At 55.9% G+C, this 23,172-nt stretch overlaps 1 protein-coding gene across 1 annotated transcript in view; it reads left to right on the top strand.

The window, feature by feature from the left end:
* The window catches only part of PIP4K2B (phosphatidylinositol-5-phosphate 4-kinase type 2 beta), a 30,668-nt gene extending 8,159 nt beyond the window's left edge, over nucleotides 1-22,509 (top strand). Inside the window, exons 2-10 of the mRNA XM_075561742.1 lie at nucleotides 6,733-6,830; nucleotides 9,300-9,396; nucleotides 11,712-11,864; nucleotides 13,675-13,821; nucleotides 15,581-15,619; nucleotides 16,139-16,252; nucleotides 18,146-18,404; nucleotides 18,751-18,854; nucleotides 19,136-22,509. Of these exons, the coding sequence (XP_075417857.1) occupies nucleotides 6,733-6,830; nucleotides 9,300-9,396; nucleotides 11,712-11,864; nucleotides 13,675-13,821; nucleotides 15,581-15,619; nucleotides 16,139-16,252; nucleotides 18,146-18,404; nucleotides 18,751-18,854; nucleotides 19,136-19,216 (1,092 nt within the window). The 3' untranslated portion in view covers nucleotides 19,217-22,509. The remainder of the gene's footprint in view (nucleotides 1-6,732; nucleotides 6,831-9,299; nucleotides 9,397-11,711; nucleotides 11,865-13,674; nucleotides 13,822-15,580; nucleotides 15,620-16,138; nucleotides 16,253-18,145; nucleotides 18,405-18,750; nucleotides 18,855-19,135) is intronic.
* Nucleotides 22,510-23,172: the final 663 nt, after the last annotated feature.

Below are 23,172 nucleotides of genomic sequence, written 5' to 3'. Positions count from 1 at the left end.
CATCGAGTTGATGCCGACTCCTGGCAACCCGATAGAGCACAGAGGAGAACTTGCCTCGTTCAGGCTCTGACATAGGGACTCTCTCTCCTGAGGAGCAGCTGGTAGTTTCGAACTGCTGACCTGGCGGTTAGCCCAACTCGGAACCACGATGTCACCAGGGACCTTTTTTAAAAATCATTTTATTAGTGGCTCATACAACTCTTATCACAATCCATACATACATCAATTGTGTAAATCACATTTGTACATTCATTGCCCTCATCATTCTCAAAACATTTGCTCTCCACCTAAGCCCCTGGCATCAGCTCCTCAATTCTAGCCCCCCCCCCCCCCGCCATCCCCTCCCCAGGGATTCTTTTTTTTTTCTTCCAATGTCTTTTATTTATTTTTTTAAAACAATTTATTAGGGGCTCATACAACTCTTATCACAGTGCATACATATACATACATCAATTGTATAAAGCACATCTGTACAGTCTTTGCCCTAATCCTTTTTTTCTCCTCTTTTCTTTTTTTACATTTTATTAGGGACTCATACAACTCTTATCACCATCCATACATATACATACATCAATTGTATAAAGCACTTCCATACATTCCCTGCCCCAATCATTCTCAAAGCATTTGCTCTCCACTTAAGCCCTTTGCATCAGGTCCTCTTTTTTTTTTCCCCTCCTTCCCCTCCCCCCCCCCAGGGATTCTTTTTTATAGTCAAGTTCAAACATCTCATAGAGTGGACAAACCTAAGTTCAAACGCAGGCTTTGCCATTTTTCGGTCATGTGGTTTAGAGTGGCGTTTTTGTTTTTGATGTATGTTGCCTCTGAGCTCCATTTTCTATGAAGCGGGCAGAAAATATATGGCTTGCAGGAGTATCTGGAGCGGGAAGGGCTGAAAACCCCAACCTCAGGCAGGGTAGCAGTCTGGAGGAAGGATGGCACAGCACCGTTTGAAAGAACCCAAGTCTTGGCACCCCCCAGGCCTGGGATTAAGGCCTGCTTCTGCCCAGACAGTCAGTGTGGCCTCAGGCAAGGCACCGGCTTCTCTGACCCTCTATCAGGTGACTACATGAATATTTTAACTATTAGAAACAACAGCACAGAACACATAATATAGCATATAATCATGTACTATAAATCATTGACCATTTATAGGCAACCTCTAAACAGAAGTGGCGGTTATTCATGAATATGTATAATGTAAGGGGCCATCCCCGGTCTTTCCATGGGTGCCCCCCTCCATTCCCTAGTGTGACTGTGCTGCCTGGAGTCCCCTTGCCTGCCTCTGTTTGCAGGGTGGGGCCTTACTCCGAGGTATTATGTGTCTGCAGCTGCTCTGGCCCCCAGCTCGCTCCCTCCCACTCCCAGGCAGAAGCAATCATCTCTCGATCAGCTTTTCCCTCTTCCTTTATACTAAACTCAATGAGTGCTCTCATCACATTTTATTGGAGTTTTGTTGTCTGTTTTCTCAGCCAAATGGAGACTGTTGTCGTCATGTTATTTTATACCCAGCTGGTAGCCCGGCCTCCTTATAGCAAGTCCTCCTAACATTGATGAGAAGTAATTTCAGCAAATGGTCTTCAGGGCCTGAGCCTGCGCATGAAAGGCCTCGGGTGCTGGGCAAAGGAGTTCAAACCTCATTCTGAGCTTGGTGAGGAGCCATGGGACTTTTACACGGGGACCGTGACATGACCCCGTGGTAGATTCCTCCAGTGTCATTAGGTGCACTGTCTCTCCTGAAGCACTAGGGATGACGCGGGAGTGTGACTCACACCATGTTTACCTTACCCTCCTCTGAGCTCTGCTCTTCTCCGACTCTGCCCTGTATTTTCACAGAGCTGCATACTCCTCTTGACTCAGTTTCTCTGTGACGTGTGTTGGCTCATCTAAGCCTCCCGTTTCTTGCATGTGAATACCACTTCCCCCCTTGTTCCTTCGTGTACCTAACAGAGTCGACTTTTCAGTAAGTACTTGTTAAATTAAAATCGATAGAACTCTCTGGTGATATACAATGTATCACAACTTAAAAACAAAACCCAACTAGTCCCCGGAGTGAATCATCTATCTACCATGGCCCCGTAGAAATGAGTAAATTCATACAAAACCAGAAAATGCACCCCAAACTCACACTGCCATCTTGCCGGTGCCGACTCACAGCCACCCTACAGAACAGGGTAGACCTGCCCCTGGAATAGACAGCCCCATCTATCTCCCTCAGAGCAGCTGGTGGCAGACCCTGCAGCCCAACTTCCACCCCCTGTGCCAGCAGGGCTCCTCCAGTTCCTATCAGGCTACCTCTTCCAGGATAGCAGTGTCCCCAGCCCCTGACTAGAGACGCAGTGAGTCCTAACCACCGGGGTACAAAGAGAGGCTTCCCTCGGAGTCACAAGACAACCAGCAAGACCTGAGACCTGTGACACCAACTCCGGATTCAGGCTAACCCAGAGTGGAGTTGTAGCAAATTCAGCAACATTTTAGTGTAAAACCATACGCTTTGTCCCGCTTTCCCCTTTATCTCGCAGAGCCAGGCTCACTGTACCAGGAAAAGGAAGTGAGAGGCTTGTGGATCGGTTCTGTTGGCAGGGGAACCAGGAAGTGGAGTGGTTTCCTCTGAAGGCACAGGCTTAGCCCCTGACACGCTCTCTGTGAGCGCCGGCCCCATGGAATGGGACCTGGCTCACTGCTGCCCTCCCACCTCCGCCCCTGCTGCCGCCCTTTTCAGTGGCTGGGAGGGTGTGGCCAGTGGGCAACATCCTAAGCCTGGATGTTAGAACGTTTTAAAGTCCACTTTATTGAGACATAGTTTGCACACAATAAAAGGTATATGTTGTAAGTGTACGGTTTGATGGATTGAAACAAATGTAGCTGTCCTGGTAAGAATTCCCCTCATCAACGTAAAGACCATTTCTACCAGAGAACGTTCACTGAGGCCCCGGGGATCTCTCATGGCAGAATCCTGCTCCGGCTTTCCCTACAGGTGGGGTCCTAGGCCAGTGCCAGTCAGTTTTGCCACTGCTTTCCTGAGTCTCTGATGCCCTCCCTAGGACCCCTGGTGGCGCTGTGTGGGAGGCATCGGGCTGCTAACCACAAGGTTGGTGGTTCAGACCCAGATGCGGCTGTTCTGGCTCTTCTAAAGATCTAGGCATGGAAATCCTATCGCGGGTCACTGTGAGTCAGAATCCACTCCTGTGCCAGATGTGTCCCCCCTCCCTGTATCCCCAGGAGGAAGCTACAGTTCCCTAGCCTGTTACTGCATTAACCCCGAACCTCCTCCCGCCTCTGACATTTCTAAAGGAAAAAGCTTTGGAACATAAAAGGGGCAGCAAATTAAATGCCGCTTCCCCCACTTGTGCTCCCGGAGGAGTCCTAATGGCCGGAGGTGGTTCCCTGCCGCCACGTGGGGCCCCATTGAGATAATGGGGTTTACCAGGAAAGTAGTTGGGAGAGACAATACCCACCCCATCCCTTAAGGCAGGCTAAGATTTCCTTTCCCAAATCCGGGACACATTAGTGCAACTGGGCTGAGGGTCAAGTGTCAGACACTGCTGCCGGGAGTGCACATCTGCAGCTAATCACACCGCTAAGTGGCTAAGCTGGGGACCGGGTCAGGTACACCCTCTCAGCTCTGCACCAATGGGAAGCCGATCCCTGACGGGAGGGCGAGGGGGGAGGAAATGGGGTGTGTGTGTGTGGGGTGTGTGTGTGTGTGTGTGTGTGTGTGTGTGTGTGTGTGTGTGTGTGTGTGTGAAGGCATCCTGCCCCAGCGCGTGCCCCCAGTTTCGCAGAAGATAGGACCAGAACATTGGGAAACTACCCTCCTCGGAACAGTTAAGGCAGAGCGAGCCAGTCAGTGGTTAGAACCCCGCCGGCAGACGTAAGCTAGCAAAACCCGGGGCCTCCATTTCTCTCCTCTTGATTAGAAAGCGACCAGGTCCGTTTCCCATTCAGTGATGCAGACCCTTCCTAGTCCATCTCATGGATGCAGTCCTTAGGACACACGCCCGTCATTCCTCCCGGAGTTTCCTGCTTCTTCCTTCCTCCTTGCTAATCCTTGTCACATGCTGCCCCACCCCTGGACACGAAGCGGTTGGTTTCCCTAAGGTGCCCACACCCCCTCTGTGTCAGTGTTCCCCTTAGACCTGCCTGGGTTTGGCTGAAATTGGAGCCAGGCAGGTGATTTCCTTTCCAGGCCTGAAGGGGGACGAATCAGGACTGCCACTGGTAGTTGGCAGTTCAACTAGTAAGTGTCTTGTGTTAACTAGGATTGTCCAACCCCGCCTCTAGACTCTTTTACTCGTTTCGGTATCTCTAGGTGCTAATGTCCACACAGAACTCAGGCAGCAGTCACGATGAAAGGGCTCGTTAAAGAAGTTACCGCAACAGGTGGTAACGCAGGGGAGCAGTGCTGGGGACAGAGTTGGTCATCAGGACACATGACAGAGTTCTGTCAGGGCTGCTACGAGATCCTCAAAGGGCATTCCACACTGTTGGAAGCCTCAACCCGAAGACATACAGCTCAAGTCCCATGGGTCAGCAAACCCAGCGCCCGTCATGAAATGCCCAGGGGCGCCCTACTCCACAGCCAGCATGCTGCCCCAAGGCACTGCTCGACTGTACTCTGCACGCTGCATTGCTGGGAAGCCCAGCTCTCTGTTCCCTGCTCAGCTCCTCTAGTGTTACAGCTGCCTTCTGGATCCAAGAGGTTCGCCGTTCAGGGATTTGGGGTCCGGAGGATGCACTCCAGCCCTGACTTGCTGGTAGAGAGATACCCCCACAGGTTTCTCAGAGGGCTCATTTTATAGCAGCAGGTGAATCCGGTCAGTATCTTAGCCTACCTGTTTACCAGACCCTTGGAGGGAAAGGTGGCTTGTCAGGAGGTGGAGACTTTGGCTCCTGGTCAACACCGTCCATTGCCACTGAGTCCCTTATGACTCACAGTGGCCCTCTAGGACAGAGGGGAGTTGCCCCAGTGGCTGTACAAGGCTGCACATCTTTGCGGAACTAGATGACCGTGTCTTTCTTCTGAGAGGCTTGGTCGGTAATCATGGTTACGTCTTTTGCCTTTAATGCTTGCCTTTCTCCGGGCCTCTCCCCCAGCGTCCATCCTTTGTGCCTGCCATGGCTGCTGTCTAACCAGGAGTTCGTTTTCCCCGCCCTGGTAACCTTCTAAGAATGTTTCTTTTAGTGTGAATTCCTTGTCTCAGCTTTTTGCTCAATGGTGGCTTCATACACTATCTGTCTTTTGGGAATGGATAGATTTCACTCGGTACAATGCCCGCTATGTCCGCCCATGATCTGAGGTGTTTCGCAATTCACCCTTATTCTTTGACGTGATGCCGTATCCCATCGTCTGTCTATTTATTCTTCCATCGGGCATGTCTGCTGTTTCCATCTCGTTGCTGTTTCGATTGGTGCTGGGATGAACGTGGTGTGCATCTATGCATTCATGTCATGGCTCTTATTACACACCCACACAAACCCATTCAGCTTTTTTTCTGCCCCAAGCTGCCACTTGCAATTTGCATGCAGAATGTCGGAGTCCTTAATTATACTCACTTAGGTATGAAAGGAGCCCTGGTAGTGAAGTGGGATACACACTGGGCTGTAGCCACAAGATTAGCAGTTCAAACCCACCAGCCCCTCTGTGGGCTGAAAGATGAGGCTTTCTGCCCCTGAAAAGCTGTACAGCCTCCGGAACCCACGAGGTTAGTTCTGCTCTGTCCTGTAGGCTTGCTCTCCGTCAGAATCGACTCCGTGTTAGGAAGTTTGGTTTGTGAGTTTAGGTAGGGTGAAGGAGCCCTGGGGGAACTGTCAAGTAAGTGTTGGGCTGTTGACCTCAAGGTTGTGGGTTCAAACCCACCAGTCATTCTGCAGAATAAAAGATGAGGCTATGTGAGCCTTTAAAGATTTACGGTCTGAGAGACCTTCTGTGGGGCTACTCTGAGGCAGAAACAACTTGATGGCAGTGGATAGGCAAAGGGGAAGGGACCCTCATGGTGTACTAGGTCATGGGCTGGGTTGCTAACTGCAAGGCTACAATTCAGCAGTTTGAACTCTCTAATTTTTTCTGAGGGCGAAAGATGAGGCTTCTCAGTCAGAAAGATCTAGAGCCTTGGAAACCCAAAGGGCAGTTCTTTCTGTCCGTCAGGGTTGTGGTGAGTTGTCAGTCAGTCGGGCTGCAACCCATCCGTTGCTCTGGGAGAAAGACGAGGCTCTCTGCTCCTTGTAAAGACCCGCAGTTTCGGCAATCCTCCCTCCATCAGGGGACACTGAGCGGGAATCACCTTGGTGGCGGTGGGTTTGGTTCTGGTAGGGTGCTCTTTGTTCCAGCCATTTCTTATCGCATTTGATAACATTACTTTCTATATGGTACCAAGCACTGTGGAGTTCCCCCAAATCGGATCATCTTTGCTTTGCAAAGATCAGTAATGTCTTACCTAGCTTACAGTCTTGCGAGGCTTAGTAACACTGCCTACAGCTGTGGGGAAGGCGGTGAGCCCTTCTGGGCTAGAGGATGGTGGGAGGCGTCATAGGCGTCTTTTGCATTGGACCGTGGCAGATGTGGAGAGTTTAGATCAGTGGAGGGGAAGCTGGGGACTCTGTAAGAAGACCAGCCGAAAAGGGGGCCATGGCAGGCATGCCCTCCTCTGGGGCATCTGTATCCATCCTCTTTAAGAACTTCGAAGGCAAGCAGCCTCCTGGTCAAGTCCCTTACTTTCCTCTTGCCTTTTGCAGATCAATGAGCTGAGCAATGTCCCTGTCCCTGTCATGCTAATGCCAGATGACTTCAAAGCCTACAGCAAGATCAAAGTGGACAATCATCTCTTCAATAAGTAAGTCACCCGCTGAGCGGGCTCCACGCTGCTGAAGAAGGGCTTTGAACCAGTTCATTCCGGTTCCACGGTTCAACTCCCGGCTGAGCATTTGCTGTCCACCCCAGATAAACGGAGCGAGCCCCGGGCTGCTGTGATTGCATAAGACCCCCAAGTGATTCTTGTCACCCAGAAGCACCTAGAAGAATCACCTAGGGCTCATCTTGTTAAAATGTGTAACTGGGTGGAGAAGCCAGTCCTCAGCATGGGGTCGAACCAGAATGAACTGGTTCAGAGCCTTGTTCTGAAGCCTCATCCATGCTGGCTGCCCAGCCAGCAGCTGGAAGGGTCTGAGAGTGACACCTGGATTGCAGAGCCTGTGAGCGAATGATACATTCATCGTGGGCCTCTGTCCCTCCCTCATATTGTCTTGTCATCTCATGCCTTTAGCAACCTGCCTTCAGTGCCCCCTGGGGCTCGTGCCTGGGCCCAGGGTGATTCATCTAGGGCCAGCGCCCGTAGAAATAAGTGACCCTAGTGCCGAGGTATCTCGTATGAGGCTGCCAGCAGGGCGAGCTTTGGCAGGAAGCTGCTAGGCACGGTCCTGACGTGGGCTGTAGCCATGAAGCTGCTGTTTCTTCCCACTTCATGAACCAGTGCTGCCCCAAGGGTACTGTCAGTGTAGCTGCTCAGCAGGGCTATCTGTGGCTTCTTGGATTTACACCATGCCTAAAACTGGGCGCAGTTGGGGCCCACCTTAGTCTGGGTCACCCCAGGAACCCTTTGTTACTCACACCTGCCTCTTCTCTGTGTTTGACTCCTGGTTCCCATTGCGAATGTCCTATCGTCCCCACCTGTCACCCCACCATTCCTTGAGGATTAGCCTGGAGGAGAAGTGGCTTCTCTGACCATAACAAGCAGTAACATCTTGTTCTGGAAGCTGTCGGTCTCCATAGCTGCCACCTGCTGACTCAGAGGAGCGGCTGCCCTTGACTGAGGTGGGAGACAAGGTGCTGCTGTCCCAGAGGTCAGGGCTCCCGTGATGGGCGTTGAGCCACCGGCCACTAGCTCTTCCCCCTTCACACCTTGGCCTCCAGCAGATCCAGAACCTCTCCTCTTCTTTCCTCTTTCTGGATTCCTTTTGTCCTTTCAACTAAGGTGCCGTGCCTGCCTGCTGCAGATCAGAGGACAGCGCTCTTTTCAGGAAGACAGGGCATGAATAAAGCCAAGGCTGACAAGGCCCTGCCCTCCTGAGAGGCCATGCCTCTTCATGTCCTTCAAGTCTGCCGTCCTGGGGCTGGAAGGCGTGTTTCTGAGAGGGGATCCCTAAGCAGGCGGCAGTTGTAGATGGGGAGTGGGAGGAGTCTTCACTTCATGACGACCTTCTGGGGGGGGAGGGGTCTGTCGGCTGGTGGATGAAGAGCCGAGATTGGTAGGCCCAGCCAGTGGACCAAGGACACCCTCCTTCTAGTCCAAGTGGGAGCTGCTGGTGCCTTCCTGGGTGTTGCATCTCCAGGATGTTCCCTAGGCTTTTCCCTGCAGGAGAGGCCCCTGCCTGGAGGGCCTTTTAGCCAGTTAGAGCATGGGGAGGGGGAGGGGCCTTGCTCATTCTCACTCCCAGCAGGTAGGGCAGTGGCTCTCAACCTTCCTAATGCCATGACCCTTTCATACAGTTCCTCATGTTGTGGTGACCCCAACCATAACATTATTTTTTTAGGTTTTATTATTTTTTTTAATCATTTTATTGGGGGCTCTTACGCTTCTTACAATCCATCCATCCATCCATCCATCCATTGTGTCTAACACATTTGCACATTTATTGTCATCATCATTCTCAAGACATTTGCTTTCTACTTGAGCCCTTGGTATCGGCTCCTCATTTTTTCCCCTCCCTCCCAACTCCCCCCTCCCTCATGAACCCTTGATCATTTATAAATTAATATTTTGTCATATCATAAAATTATTTTTGTTGCTACTTCATCACTGTCATCTTGCTACTGTTATGATTTGTTCAACCCCCAAAGGAGTCATGACCCACAGGTTGAGAACCGCTGAGGTAAGGCTTTTTTCCCTTGAATGTAAATCTTATTCAAGGTCCACATAACCCATAGCAAAGTGCCCGCATCGGCAGAGTAAGTACTCACAGCTCATGGTGACCTCAGGTGTGTCAGAGAGCTGGGTTTTCCGTGACTGGGTCCTTCAAAAGTAGAGCTCCAGGGCTTCTCCGTGAGTAGCCTCCTGGGGGATTTGAACCACCAGCCTTGCACTTGGAGGCTGAGCACCCGAGCACAGGGTGTGCAGTGTGACAACATCGCCGGGCTCCAGCGCTTCCCAGAGAGAGTTACAAATGTGGCTCTTCTGCGCCCTCTGGACCAGACACACCCTCTGGGGACTCAGAACTTCCCCCGAGGCTTTGCACACCCAGGCTTTGAGGGGCAACGCAGGCTGAGGCTAGAGGCGTTCACAAAGGCGGTTTCTGCTTTTCCCCAGGGAGAACCTCCCCAGTCGATTTAAGTTTAAGGAGTACTGTCCCATGGTGTTCCGCAACCTCCGGGAGAGGTTTGGGATCGATGATCAGGATTACCAGGTACGGGGTCTCTGCAGGATCGGAGGGGCTAGGGGGCGGGCTGGGCCCGGAAGTCACATACAGCACAGAGGAACCCAAGAAGTGGCCGCTATTCTTGTGCTGTCTTCTTGCCGAGGGCCGCCCCAGCCTCAGGTAGTCTTTCCCCAGGACGTGGAGGGCTCTGAGGGGCAGGGGCTCTGCAGTGCTTCTGAGGGCGGCCAACAGCCTCAGGCTCTGCCCCTTGGGAGGGACCGCAGCGGGCGGGAGGGCGGCCTGGGGAGGCTGCTTCAGTTTAGTCTGGCATTCCCGGTCCGGTCCAGGCTGAAGAACCGTTCTCCTTCGTAGTTTGACTTAAGAGAGAGAATTGTTGCCGTTAAAGCAGATAAGACAGATTAGAAAAGGAAGACGCCAAGGGTAGTGTCACCTCTTGCCAGGTATGAGTGTCACCTCCTGCCCCTGTCCCCTGTCCTGGCGGTGGGAGGTGGGGTAGGCAGGGCAGGGCAGCTGCCCCTACAGGGGGTGATGAGGTCATCACATTCTGGGTCAGGAGGGCCAGAGGCCTTGGTTCATTGGAGCTCAGTCCCACTGTTGAGGGACTGGACTATGAGTTGGATTCAGAGCTGCTCAGGGATTCTGGTGTCCCCCCCACACCCCCACCCCAGCTCTGCCCCTCAGACTATCTTCCTCTGCCAGGGAGCCTGGTGGTGGGTTGGGGAGAACTTCCCACCGCATCTGGATAGCAGTAAAGAAGAAAGTTGACTTTCAGCTATTGGGGGGCATGAAAGAAGTACGAGACCTGGTGACATCTCACATTGATGCTGAGCGTTCTTAAAAATACTCCTTCCCCTCGCTCGCTGCACTCCAGGATGCCTTCACAGAGTTGTTCACAAGCAGCAGGGTCTGGGCCCAGGGCTCCCTGGAGTCAGAGCTCCCTGCCCTTCCCTCCCCTCCCCTTCCCTCCCCTCCGGAAGGCCCACGGGTAAGCTCATGTGGCCTTCTCCTGAAGACAGGCCTGCCACTTGAGGAAGGTTTAGGTCTAAGAGCAGGAGGAAGGCAAGGCTTCCTGCCCCGCCGTGGGAACCCAGGGGCAGTTGGACCCCTCCTGGCAGGGCCGCTGGGAGTTGGAACCGACTTGATGTCAGAGAGTGTGCTTTGGTTTATGCTTAAGAGGTGTGGAGGCCCCAGCCCCCTCTGTAAGACTGACCCTTAAGTTCGACCATGGCCTGCTGGGAGCCCGAGGGTTTCTGAAGACTCCTTGCCTTTGCTGCAGTGCCAGGTGCCTGGGACATCTTCCCTCCTCTGTGGCTCCTTCCTCCCCCTCCCCCCACACCCTTGCCCTGTGGTCTCAAGGCCTGTGCGCTGCTTCGCCTAGCCTGCGGGTAGATGACTGCACTCAGCTCTTACCTGGGCACTGGGTGGGTGGTGTTGAGGGAGGGGCTGCTGTGCTCCTGAACCAACAGGGCTGCCTGAGCATGAGGCGGGCATAGAACTCTGCTTTCCAAAGGGACTGTGGCAAGTCCGTCTTGCTGGTAGAAGGGCCAGGCTGGCAGCGAGAGGCAAGTCAGCTGCCTACTCAGCACCCTGATTGGAGGAGGGGGTGTTTGTCTTTAATGGAGCGCCTTTGTGGGGACCTCCCAGGCCCCGCCCACGTCAGACTTGGGCTGCCCCGGGTTGTGGGTGGCAGGTGTCAGCTCCAGGGTCTGGAAAGAAGGGTGTGCTAAGGGCGGCAGTCGGGGAGGGCGGAGAGGCGGCCTTGCTCCGAGCAGATCCACACATGGCTCTCTGGGAGCAGGGGCACCTGGGATCGTCCCAAAGGCCTTCTGGGCCCCTGCTTGAGAGCACGTCCTTGGGTTGGGGCCTCCACAGGGAGACGAGGTGGCGACTGTCTGTTGCTGCTTTCATGCCCGGCCTCTTCTGTCTCCTGAAGCTTCCTCTCCGTCACCCCAAGGTCTAGCGAGCTCAGCCCCGCCCGCCACCTGCTTTCCACGTGCATGTCTGGAGGTGAACCCAGTCTGCTGCCACCAGGCAGTCTCTGTTTGCCGGACAGGACAGTTCCCTAGGAGCGGAATGCAAGGAGATGTTGTCCCATAATCCCACCCCACCCAGTCCAGGTTTAGGAGCAGGAGTTAGGGAACAGCTTTTGCCACCTTGGAGCAAGACTTTGGGGAGGGCTGTGAACTTTCCACAAGAAACGGGGTGGAGAAGCTCCCCCTCTGGGAGCCCCTTTATCTCCACACTGTTGGCTTCAAGGTGACCCTGCCCGTAAGAGAAGACCGGAGTGAGTCGGGGACCCCGCGCCCTCCCCAGACCAGCCTGCTTTTGTCTTGGGCCCTCAGAACTCCGTGACGCGCAGTGCCCCCATCAACAGCGACAGCCAGGGCCGCTGCGGCACGCGCTTCCTCACCACCTACGACCGGCGCTTTGTCATCAAGACTGTGTCCAGTGAGGATGTGGCTGAGATGCACAATATTCTAAAAAAGTACCACCAGGTATGGTGAGTCCCAGGCTGGGGCTGTAGCGAGGGTGGGCTGCGAGACAGGTGGAGAGGCCCAGGTGGGCTTCTCCACAGAGGCTCGCCTTCTCTGGTCCTGGGAGATGCTTCCTGATGATGTCTGCGAGGTGAAAGGGCACCTCTGGACAGGGGGGCCAAGGAGAGGTGCTGAGTCAGTCCCGCCAGGCAGCTGTTCCTGGTTGGAGGCAGGTGTTTTCACACGGGCACTGCCCCCCTCGTGTCCCCCCAGGGAGTCCCGGCAGGTCAGCAGTTGCTCTCCCCTCCTCTGGTCCCTCATCCAGACCCTGTCTGTGAGGAGAGCAGGCAGGGGGTTGGCACCGCCAAGGGCCTGTCCCAAGCCTGTGCTACGTTTTCAAAGGGCTTTCTTCTGGGCACCTGAAGGGGGGCCATGGGGACCTTCTGGTCGCAGAAATGGATGCAGAAACCCTGAGGCATTGCCATGGGCAGGCGCTTTGGCTGGAATGTCACTTTATTTTCCCAGCTGTGCCCGGGCACCCGCCCTTGCTGCCTTTGCTCCCCCGGGAGGCCTGGATCCTTGGATCTTCCTGTGGCTCAGTTCTGTTCCCGACAAAATCAAAACTGGAGTCCTAATCGTAGGAACCACAGGAGTTCGGTCCCGGCCACTCAGCTCGCCTCTCACTGTGTCACACCAACTGGGGGAGGAAGGGGGGTGCATCTGACTGTCCATCTCTGAGGAGCCCTGGGTCTTAGCGGGGTTCTCTGGGGGAGCCTAAGCCGTGGAGCTGGTGTCTATGTAAATAGGCACACCCTGGAAGAACTTCACCGCTGTCCACTTGATTCTAACACAGAGAGACCTTGTAGGACAGAATCTCTGCACGGGAAGGCTTTCCTGAAACACGTAGCCGTAGCTTTCTCTCAAGGCGGCTGCTGAGTACAAACCATCCACCTTGGTGTTAGCCGTGCATGCCTTCACCACCGCGCCCCAGGCTGAGTGTGAGGAGAGGGCCTCATTTCAAGGACAGGGCACACACATGCACACGCACGCACACGCACACACACCTGTGCTTGGCGGAGAGGGCCTCATTTCAAGGACAGCACACACACACACACCTGTGCTTGGCGGAGAGGGCCTCCTTTCAAGGACAGCACACACACACACACACACACACACACACATCTGTGCTTGGCAAGCCCCACCTCATTGGGCCAGGGGGTAGCGGGAGACTGGAGACGTCTACTCAGGTGCTGACAGGGCTGACAACCCCTGAGCTACACTGCAGGCTGTCGGCAGTTGACTCCCACCCGTCCAGGAATCGGCGGCGGGAGGCCAGCTCTAGGGGGCCTGCATGTCTAGATGTGCATATGTATTGGATGCAGGCCACGCCCCTCAAGGAAACCCCCCTTGCCTCTGCTCACGACGGGGTGCCTGATGACGGAATCCTGGCCGAGCCAGGTGGACCCAGCAGTGACCATCACACGAGTCTGCCACGTTGAAAACCATGAGCCTCGATGAGGCGTCCGCATGCCGCGATCTCGTGCCCGGTCTGCTGTGCGTGCATGCGGCTCTGAAGTAAAACTGAAAACACTGAGGTTACCAGATGACGGTGATTTCATCTGTGTGTAAAAGTAGACATTTATGGCTCTCGAATAATTTTTAAATTGTTTTGAGGGGCAGATCGACTCTTTCGTCTTAGAAGCTTGCCGACCCCTGCTCTGGGAGGTGGCGTTTCAGCGAAGCTCGGGATTTTCGGGTGGGGTGGGGGTGCACCTTCCATCCCGGGCCCCTCCCTGTGCCCCTGAGCTGCCACCCTCCCCTTTCTGCTCAGTTCATCGTGGAGTGCCATGGCAGCACCCTCCTGCCCCAGTTCCTGGGCATGTACCGCCTCACCGTGGACGGAGTGGAGACCTACATGGTGGTCACAAGAAATGTGTTCAGCCACCGGCTCACCGTGCACCGCAAGTACGACCTCAAGGTACAAGCTGGCCTCCCCAGAGCGCTGGAAGAACCCTGGCCCCATGGCCGGGAGAGCCGTGCTATGCTTTGCAGTGGCCAGGTGACTCTGAGGTTGACAGGCCTAATTCCTGTGGCCAAAAGGCTGTGTGAAGTCCAGGTGACATTGACAAGAGGTTATTTGAACCTAGGTGTACCATTTGACCTAACCATCAATGCTCCCCATCTTCTTCCAGTGGGATGTGCAGGCCAAGGGCGGCAGACTGCTGATGCATGCACCTTGGCATCTGCCCAGGCCCCCATCAACTGACAGCACAAGTGTGTTTCTGGGCACCCAAAAGGGTATTCCTGTGACTGAGTCATGGTGTGCCACTGCCCTTGAGCAAAGGACTGGGCTTCTAGTTGCTCTCCCCTCACCCTCCGCTGCCACTGTGTGGATCCTGGGTGATTCGGGAGCACGCCCTCCTTCCTCTCACCAGGACTGTCATACATGCTTGGGATTTTGCCTGGCTGGAATATTTTTGCTCTCAACCCTGTCCCTCTCCAGAGTGCCCTACACAACACCTCCCGCTCCCCTTCTGAGCTGAGCTCAAATATCACTTCCCCCAGAGAGCAGTCAGTCCCTGGCCACTGCTCCTCCCCAGTGGAGACCAGGCCTACCTGTTGCCCTCTCCCCTGTTAACTGCGTTAGCCTAACAGAAATGCCATGGGACTTGGCTTTAAGTAGCAGAAGTGTATTTTTTTCGCAGTGTAGGAAGCTGAAAAGAATCCAGGGTCCAGGCTTGGGTGGCGTGGGGTGGGGAGGCTTGTCTCGCTCCTCTGTCCGTGCCTGCTTCCTTCCATGCCTAACCTGTTTTTCTGTCTCCAAAGGGATTGGTCTAAGAGCCCCTGTGCCAGTTTGCCCTACCAACATAACATGTATAAGGGGTTCCCCATGTATAGGGGGTTAGGATCCAAGCTGCCACCAGCAGGTCAACCAGGGCTCAGTGACCCGTGATGTGGGAGGAGAGCAGTGTTTGTAGGGCTTTCAGTGGCTGGTGTTTCAGAAGTAGATTGCCAGCCTTCTCTTCCGAGGTCCCTCTGGGTGGACTGACCCTTCAACCTTTGGGTTAGCAGCTGGGCACAGTCACCCAGGGCCTCCCCTGTGATACTCAGCACCCCCGTAGTGCTTCCACTGTGTGGCTCCTATTAGACGGAGGGGAGGGAAGGGACGGCCCCTGTGGACGGGAGCTGCGTCTCTCGGGGAAGTCGTTTCCTGAGCAGCAATGTGTCTCTTGTCCGTAGTCAGAGCTCTCCGAAGACTGTGCCTGAGGAGCTGACCAAGCGTCTGCCTCCTGTCCCCTCGAGGGGTCAGGCCCGCCAACCCCACCTCACCAGCTGACCTCCTCTAAGACTAGTGCCTCAGCCAGCTGCACTTCTCCTCAGGGGTCCAGGTGGCGCTGTGGGTTGGACTTTGGGCTGCTAGCTTCAAGGTCACCAGTTCAAATCCATCAGCCTCTCGAAGGAGACCGCTGAGGCTTTCGGTTCTGGTAAAGAGTCACCATCTAGAAACCCTACATAGGGTTTGGTTCTGTCTCTCAGGAGCCCTGATGATGCAGTGGTTAAGCGCTCAGTTGATAACCACAAGGTCAGTGGTTTGAGCCCCCCAACTGCTCAGCCTGCTTCAGTAAAGCTCATGGCCTTGGGAACCCTCTGGGACAGTCCCCTGGTTACTGTGGTGGCACTGACCCGAGGGAAATGGGTTCAGGTCCAGGCCCGCCTGATGCTTTTGTTCCTTTCAGGGCTCTACTGTTGCCAGAGAAGCAAGTGACAAGGAGAAGGTAGGTCGGGACATGGGTCTGCTGAGCACAGCTGGGGTGGGTGGCTCGGAACTGGAAACAGCACCTGGTGGCTCTCCTGTCTTTCACCACAGCCCCTAGCCCAGGACCCCAAGCCATCTGGCTTGCCAACATAAAATCTGTCACCACCCACCCTCCTGTCCTCAGCTTCCGCCTCGGCCTGGGTCACCTACCTCTGTCCTTGTTGGTTCTTCCTAGTCCTGAAGGGTGGTAGGCAATTCCCAGCCCATAGCCCATCCTGAATCAGATGGTGGCTGTCTGAGCCCTGGGTTGGGCCAGGCTCAGCAGGGAAGGTGGCCTCGGCCAGTTTACAGTGTCTGGGATCAGCCACCTATTTGCCCCAAGTCTCGGACTGTAGTTTCGGTGCTGAACTGCTGATTTGGAGTTTTAGCTCAAGGCCCTCCCCTCCCCTAAACGTAGCCTCACCCCTGCAGAGAACTGACTTCCTGGGGTGAGGGCCTTGCTGGCCTCCTAACACTCTCACTGCCCCTGCTCTTCCAGGCCAAGGACTTGCCAACCTTCAAGGACAATGACTTCCTCAATGAAGGACAGAAGCTGCACGTGGGAGAGGAGAGTAAAAAGAACTTCCTGGAGAAACTGAAACGGGATGTGGAGGTACTGACGGAACCTTGCTTTCGCCGTGGTTGGGCAGCGCCCCTTCTTGAACCCAGCAGGAGCCCCTGTCGCCCTAAGATAAACAGGATTGACTGCTTCCTTCCGAGACCCCTCTGGAAGAGTCACACGGTGACTGTGGGCATCACCGGGGCCTCCCCTGTAGAGCGCAGCCCCGTCGTCAGGTCCAAATGGTGTGACCACGCTTGATGTCCGTCTGCCCTGTGAGGAGACGGCATGTTCCTGAGGACTGTTTCACCCCCGGAGCGTGGCAGGATCCTGAGCTGGCAGTCTGAGTACTCGTGGCTAAGGACCGGGCAGGGCAGTGTTTCCTTTTTGTGGCTTTCAGATGGTCAGAAACCAGAGCCGAACCCAGCCCATTGCCATCAGCCTGTTCTGATTCCTTAGACACAGAGCAGAATCCACCCTGCGGGCTTCCCCCATGAGTCAGCCTCTGCAGAACACCTGGCCATAGCAAAGCTCCAGCTGGCCAGCTGCCCATCTGGGGACACAGTTTGTGCCCTGGGATCTTTGTAACTCAGTTTGGGGAACTTGCCCTGTGCTTCTTTATTCACCCATCCCCAAACCCTCTGACCTGTGCCCACTGTCACCACCACCACCACCACCCGGGAGGGCTGCCAGCCCAGGCACCAGCCACTCCAGCCCACCAACAGGCCCTGCGCCACTGCTGCTGCCTTTGTGCCTTGGCCTCTGCCCTCGGGAGCAGGACTTCCAGGGAGGGCTGGGTGCTGCTCGGTGACAAGGTGTGGGCTCCGCTTTTGTTTGGACAAAGGGAGCCTGCTCCTGACAACCAGGGTTTGTCCCCAGCCCACCTGGGGGGTGCCTGCATTCTGCCCTCGGTTCCTCTCAAGTCTCTCTCCTGCTTCCCCTTTTCCACTGTCCCACCCCGAGTTCTGGGAGATCTGATGGCAGGCCCTTTGCTTTCACTTGCACATGACTGTCGTATTCTCAGGGGCGCGGGAGTGGGCTCCCTGTGCTGTGGGCCTAGAGAGCCTCGTGCAGAGGAGCCCCTCTGACTCTTGGCTGAAGAGCTTCTGCTGGGCTCCTGAAGGCGGCCTTGGGCCTTCAGCTGTTTTCTGGGTCAAGGGACCTCTTGTGGTCTTCATTGACCCTTGGTCATAGCGGTCAGTCTAAGAGTTTCCGGCTGGTACTGTCTCAGGGTGTGACCAAAGACCAAACGAATGCCTGGCACATGGCTGAGGCCGGCTGGTCGCTGACTGAGCAGAGGGAGTGGAGCAGTGCGCTGGCCGCCTTAGTTCAGCTGACCGCTGCAATCAGAACCTTTCCCACCCTAGCTTCTCCTTTGAGCATGGACTCCCAGAAGGGACCAGGCAGGAGCCGCCCCCAGCTCGCTCTGCCCTGTGTGAGGAAGCCCAAGCTTGTCCTGCGGACTCCTCTCACCTCCAGGGCAGAGGACCGGAGACGGGCGATTGGCTCTGGTTGCCATTCTTAAATGGTGGTCTTTTTCCTCGTCTCCCCGGTTTTATCCTGCTGGCTAAGTAAGCTGGATTAGATGGTTTCACACTTTGACCCCTGATAAGAAGTACATTCTGCGTGTAACCCCAAACTCCCATCCCATCCCACACAAAGCTGAAGCACCGGGCCGCCCTCTTTGGTTCTGCCTCCTTTCATAGCAGTAAGTCTGGGCCCCAGGAAAGTCCCGGCCCAGCTCAGCTGGGCGGCCGCTCCACTGTGCTCCCCACACACGCTGGGCTGCGCGCTCGCCCAAGCTGCTGGCATGCTGATGGACCTCCTCACCCAGGGCAGCCGTCTCCTCCATCGTGCCTCGGAACTGCTTGCCGCCCGCACGTTCCCATTTCCACGTGCCACTCGGCTGCCCCATGTAACTGCCTCCTTCCCCCTGCCACGCTCTAGTTCCTGGCCCAGCTGAAGATCATGGACTACAGCCTGCTGGTGGGCATTCATGACGTGGACCGGGCCGAGCAGGAGGAGATGGAAGTGGAGGAGCGGGCGGAGGACGAGGAATGTGGCAATGACGGGGCGGGCGGCGCCCTGCTCTGCCCCTACGGCACGCCTCCTGACAGCCCTGGGAACCTCCTCAGCGCCCCCCGGTTCTTTGGGCCCGGGGAGTTCGACGCCTCTGTCGACGTCTACGCCATGAAAAGCCATGAAAGTAAGCAGCAGGCCTGCCCTGCTCGAAGAGCCCCTCCGCCCTCTGCAGCCCCGGGGGGTGGGTGTGTGGCCCGCTGCGTCTCTCACCCTCCAGCCTGGAGCTGGATCCCCAGCAGTTCTCTGAGGTCCCTTCCTTCCCCGCCTCATTGAGGACAGACACAGCCTTGTCTACGCAGTTCTGTCGCCCCACAGAGCCGTGGGCTGTGAGGGTTGCAAGAAGCTTCTGAGCGGGACCCAGTGGTCCTTCCATTTCTCAGATCCCAAATCTCGTATCTGGGCGGGGGAGGGGTTGGGGGGTGACCATGCTGCTCCTGACATCTCTTCCTTTGTCCACCCCCACCCCCAAGACGCCCCCAAGAAGGAGGTCTACTTCATGGCCGTCATCGACATCCTCACTCCCTACGATGCCAAGAAGAAAGCTGCACACGCTGCCAAAACCGTGAAACACGGGGTGAGTCTCTGCCCAGCCAGGGTCCAGGCCCTGTGTCCTCTGCAGCCTGCCCGGTTCTCTGGCCTCCAGCGCCCTCCCCAGGGTGGCTGAACAGCAGTGCAGCTGGGGGAGCGGCCAGGAATTGCTGATGGCTTGCCCACACTGTGCCCCCCCCCCCCAGACCCAAGACTCCCCACTCCCCTGGCTGCAGGCCTGGGGCTTGGGCCACCCTCCGAGGCAGGTGCCCCCTGTGGACAGTAGCAGTGTGGTCAGGCTGATCCTGGATCTCTGGTATGTTTCAGGCGGGAGCTGAGATCTCGACTGTGAACCCCGAGCAGTACTCCAAACGCTTCAACGAGTTCATGTCCAACATCCTGACGTAGCTGTCTCCTACCTTCAGCCTCCGGAGCCAGAGCTGAGTGGGGGGCTGGGCTGGTGAGGGGGGCTGGGGAGGGGCTGGCTGCGGGCTGCAGCCTGGGACCGGAAAGAGGCACTCCAGCTGTGGGGGGGCCGGGGACGGGCCACTGTGCACGTGCCCACAGGCTGTCACTCACCTGTGCGTGCCTCTGGTTTTTATTCCCACGGGACCCTCTTTGTTTCTCAGCTACCTTGGGGTGAGAGATGGTCTTGTGGGTCCCTTGGGCTTTGTTTCTGAAATTCTGTTGCTCCAGGTTTGCTATTTATGATGATGTATGTCATCACCATATATGTCGTCCCCACCCCCTCCCCACTCTGCACCAAGAGGCCTCTGGAGCAGAGCTGACTCTCTGGCGCCGGAAGGGGAAGGGCAGCCAGAGCCCCGCCCCTGCCGCAGCAGAGGGCTCCTTCTCTGGCCTGTCATTCTGTGGAGCACTGTGCACACCCGCTTCCCCTGGAATCAAGTGCAATGTTCTCACAGTCCTCCCTCCCCAGGGGGCGCTCTGGCCTAAGATCGTGGGGTGAACTAAGGCACCCTCATGTGACAGGAAAGATTGGGGACTGCTGGGTCCCCGGACAGCTGGTTCTCAGAGAGCACCCCTGGTCATCAGCTAAGCCCCTGGAGTCCAGCTGGTCTGCCCTGGGTCCAGAGGAAGTAGAGGGCACCTTCAGAGATCAGTCCTGGTACCCTCACGGGTGGACGGTTATTTCCCCTTGGGAGAACCCCAGAAGCTGACAAGCATCCCCGAGGCCTCCCTCCCCTCGTTCCCTCGGGACTCCTCCCCCCACCCCCTGCAGGCCCGTGCACCAAGCGGAGTGTTTGGCAGGCCCATCACCACGGAAGTGAGCTGGCTCCCTGTGCCCGTGGATTTTCACCTGGATGCTTCCAGAATCCCAGCGCTCCTGAGGTTAGCCAGCAAGGAGCAGTGCGCCTCCTCTATGAGGGAAGTCTAGCCCCTAGGCCAGAAGTTGCTTCTGAGACCTAGAAAAGCCGATTGGAAGGCTTGATGTGGGGCCTGATGTGGTCCCAATGGTCAGCAGGTCTGCTGTCAGCTGGCTGCCTCGGGAAGAGTGGCACCTTGCAGGGTCCTTCCCGTCCCATGGGCCACCAGAGTGCTCCTGGGCCGTGGCACCCTGCCCAGTGGCAGCAGCACAGTCTGGCCCTGCTGGGGAGGTACATTCCTCCTCTACTCACCCCTCACCAGGAGCTGGGCCTTTGGGGCAAGATACGGTAAAACCTGTAGAGACCCCAAAGCTGTGAAGCTGGTTCATGGAGTCATTTTGAGTGAGTGGGTTGGTCGGCGGTTCCCCCCACCCTCACACATCTGGCCCCGCTCCGAGTCTGTTGCAGGTACGGCAGCACGTTAGAGCTGCCCTGAGTTTAGGTCAAGGACTCCCTGGGGCTTCGAGGTGGGCTGGAAGGCCCTCTGCAAGAGGCTGCTGGGCCGCGCTGCTGGCCTGGCCCTGCGAAAGGCCGCTGGACGCTCGGCCTGTCTGCAGCAAGGCCACTTTGTGGTGGGGAACAGCCTGGAACCGAGCAGGCCATGATGGAGAAAACAAATCCAACTGAGAAAGGGCTTGTGTTGGAAGGTTTCCTCGACTTCCCGGCTTCATAATCAAGAATGAAAATTTGGGTCTGCTTGTCGTCAGACTCGGCATCCCCAGAGCTTGGAAAGCTGCCCCCTCCAGCCCCCGCCGGCTCCCTAGCCCTGTCCCCCGCCCCCGTACTCTGCTGATCATGTTGCCATAACGTGTCTGAAAAGTGTAACATCATCTTATCATGTAAGACAACTTCCAGGTATCTAACTTGTTTAACAATGAGCTTTTGTTTGGGGCTTATTTTTTTGTATATTGTTTACATTTTTGAGAGGTAGCATTCTGTTTCAAATGCTGTCTTTGTTCTCCTGACAGTATTGCTTGGGTCAGAACATTTGAACCGCGCAGAAGTGTGTTTTTAAAAAGGTCCCTCGCCTTTCTGTCCCTCTTCTTTCCACACCTTGCGAAGGCCGAGCCCTTTGGCATTCACGTGTTCTCACCTGGGTTTAGACAAGGTTTTCCCTTTTTGTTCGTTTTATACTGAAGATATTTTATTTGGTTTGCAATCTGAATGTAGAGAAAGTGACCCCCCCCAAGGTTTTGTCCCCCATTCTTTTCCCTCTAAATGTGCCACCCACCATGCCCTTCCTGTAAAATGCCTCTGCCGGCAACTGGCTGGCCTCAGCCTCCCTCCTGGGCCGTAAAGAGCAGCTAACAACCCCAGACCCGAGGGAGAGGAATGGGACCCGGCTGGTTGGGGGAGGCCTGGCCTGTGTGACAGGGCATCTAGTCACCATACCCCACTCCCCTCCCCTCCCCTCCCCTGAGGAAACGGCAGTCCCGCAGCCCAACTGAGCATACTCTGCAACTCTCCTCAGACCACTGGACGAGGCCTCTGGTCCTTCCCGCCCAGCACCGGTGGTGTGGGGCACTGGGCCTGCTGGAAGGCAGCAGCTGCAGGGCTGCCGAGACAGCCGTGCTCCATCTCCTCCTATCTAGCTCAGGGGTCACTGGCCTGTGGCAGGTGCCGCGAATCGCCCTGGGGCTGTTCTCAGTGGCATCTTTGTTCCCACCAGGCAGCTCTTCCTTTCTCCCACCTTCACTTCCGCCCTGCGCTTCAGGCCTCACGCGGGGCCCTTGCAGTGCTCAGGCGAGACCAGCGCCTGGCTGGAAGGAGCTCTGGCTTTAGACCTGAGGCCCTCCGAGTCGGGGTGGGGGTGGGGGTAGGGCCAGCCTGAACACTGGGTCAAAGGGAAATAGCACGCAGATAACTGGCCAGTCTATCACCTGCTCCCGAGATGCACCACTTAAAGGAATCGTGCCCCCCACATGCACACCCCAGGGGAGGAGACGGTGACGGACACCTCCAGGGGCAGCGGTGCTGAGATCCCAGCAAAGACCCCAAGCGGAAACTTCCAGGAGGCCCTGCCCCTTGCTCAGTGCCATCTTACAGGGCAGGGGAGCCAGCAGCCGGATCACTGCAGTCAAAGCCACGAAGGAAGTTGAGTCAACTTTGCGGGAAGCGGATAAGCACCCACCCCACCACGTGTGTGACTTCTCATTTCCCCTCTGCGATTTCCATTTTTTAAACAGGAATTTCCAGCCCTCTGTGCTTGTCATGTCTGCTCGGAACAGTGCGAGAGCCTGTGACGTTTTAAAATGCATGCATGTTAGGATGACTCTCCCATCCGAGGAAAAAATAAAACTCAAAAAGCTTTGTGTACATCTGCTCCGCGTGTTTGGATAGTGGGACAGGGGCCTTGTCTTTTTAGCGTGAGGGGTCCCAGGGAGCAGGCGGCAGCCTGGGCAGCCAGTGTGTGGGGACTGGCCTCGGGAGTGGGCTCACCGATGGCCCCCTCGGTGTCCGTAGGCAGTCACCGCTTCAGGGACAAGCTCCAGCTTGTCCGCTGACTTTGGACAAGACATCTGGTCCCTCAGGTTCTCCATCTCGAGTAGCTACGAGCTGGCTTAGCTAAAGAGGTAGTGGCTCTCCCAAGTGTGGTCTGGACCAGATGGGTCAGTAGCACATGAGACTCGTTGAGAAAGGCCATGTTGAAGGCCTAGCCCCGAGCTGAATATGGTTTCTGATTCCGATGGGGGGGGGGGGGTTTGACACTTGGAAACATTTGAGAGCTGCTTAGCACATTCTGTCTGTGTCTATTCATCCAGCAGATGCTCTGGTGATTCCCGTGTACCCTGCCCCTGCCCTCAGGCTTCCATGGGAAGGTGAGACCTAAGGGGCAGAAAGACGGACCCTGGGCCTTGGAGGCAAATGGGCCCATGTGCTTTCCGTCCTCCCTTTTCACATCTGTCACCAAGGACAGTGCTGAGGGCTGAGTGATCCGATCCTAGTGGGTGTAGAGTACTCTGGCAGCACCTTGCTTGC

The sequence above is a fragment of the Tenrec ecaudatus genome, chromosome 10 (genome assembly GCF_050624435.1).
Source record: "Tenrec ecaudatus isolate mTenEca1 chromosome 10, mTenEca1.hap1, whole genome shotgun sequence".
Classification (NCBI taxonomy): domain Eukaryota; kingdom Metazoa; phylum Chordata; class Mammalia; order Afrosoricida; family Tenrecidae; genus Tenrec; species Tenrec ecaudatus.
This window is presented reverse-complemented; position numbering and strand designations above follow the sequence as displayed.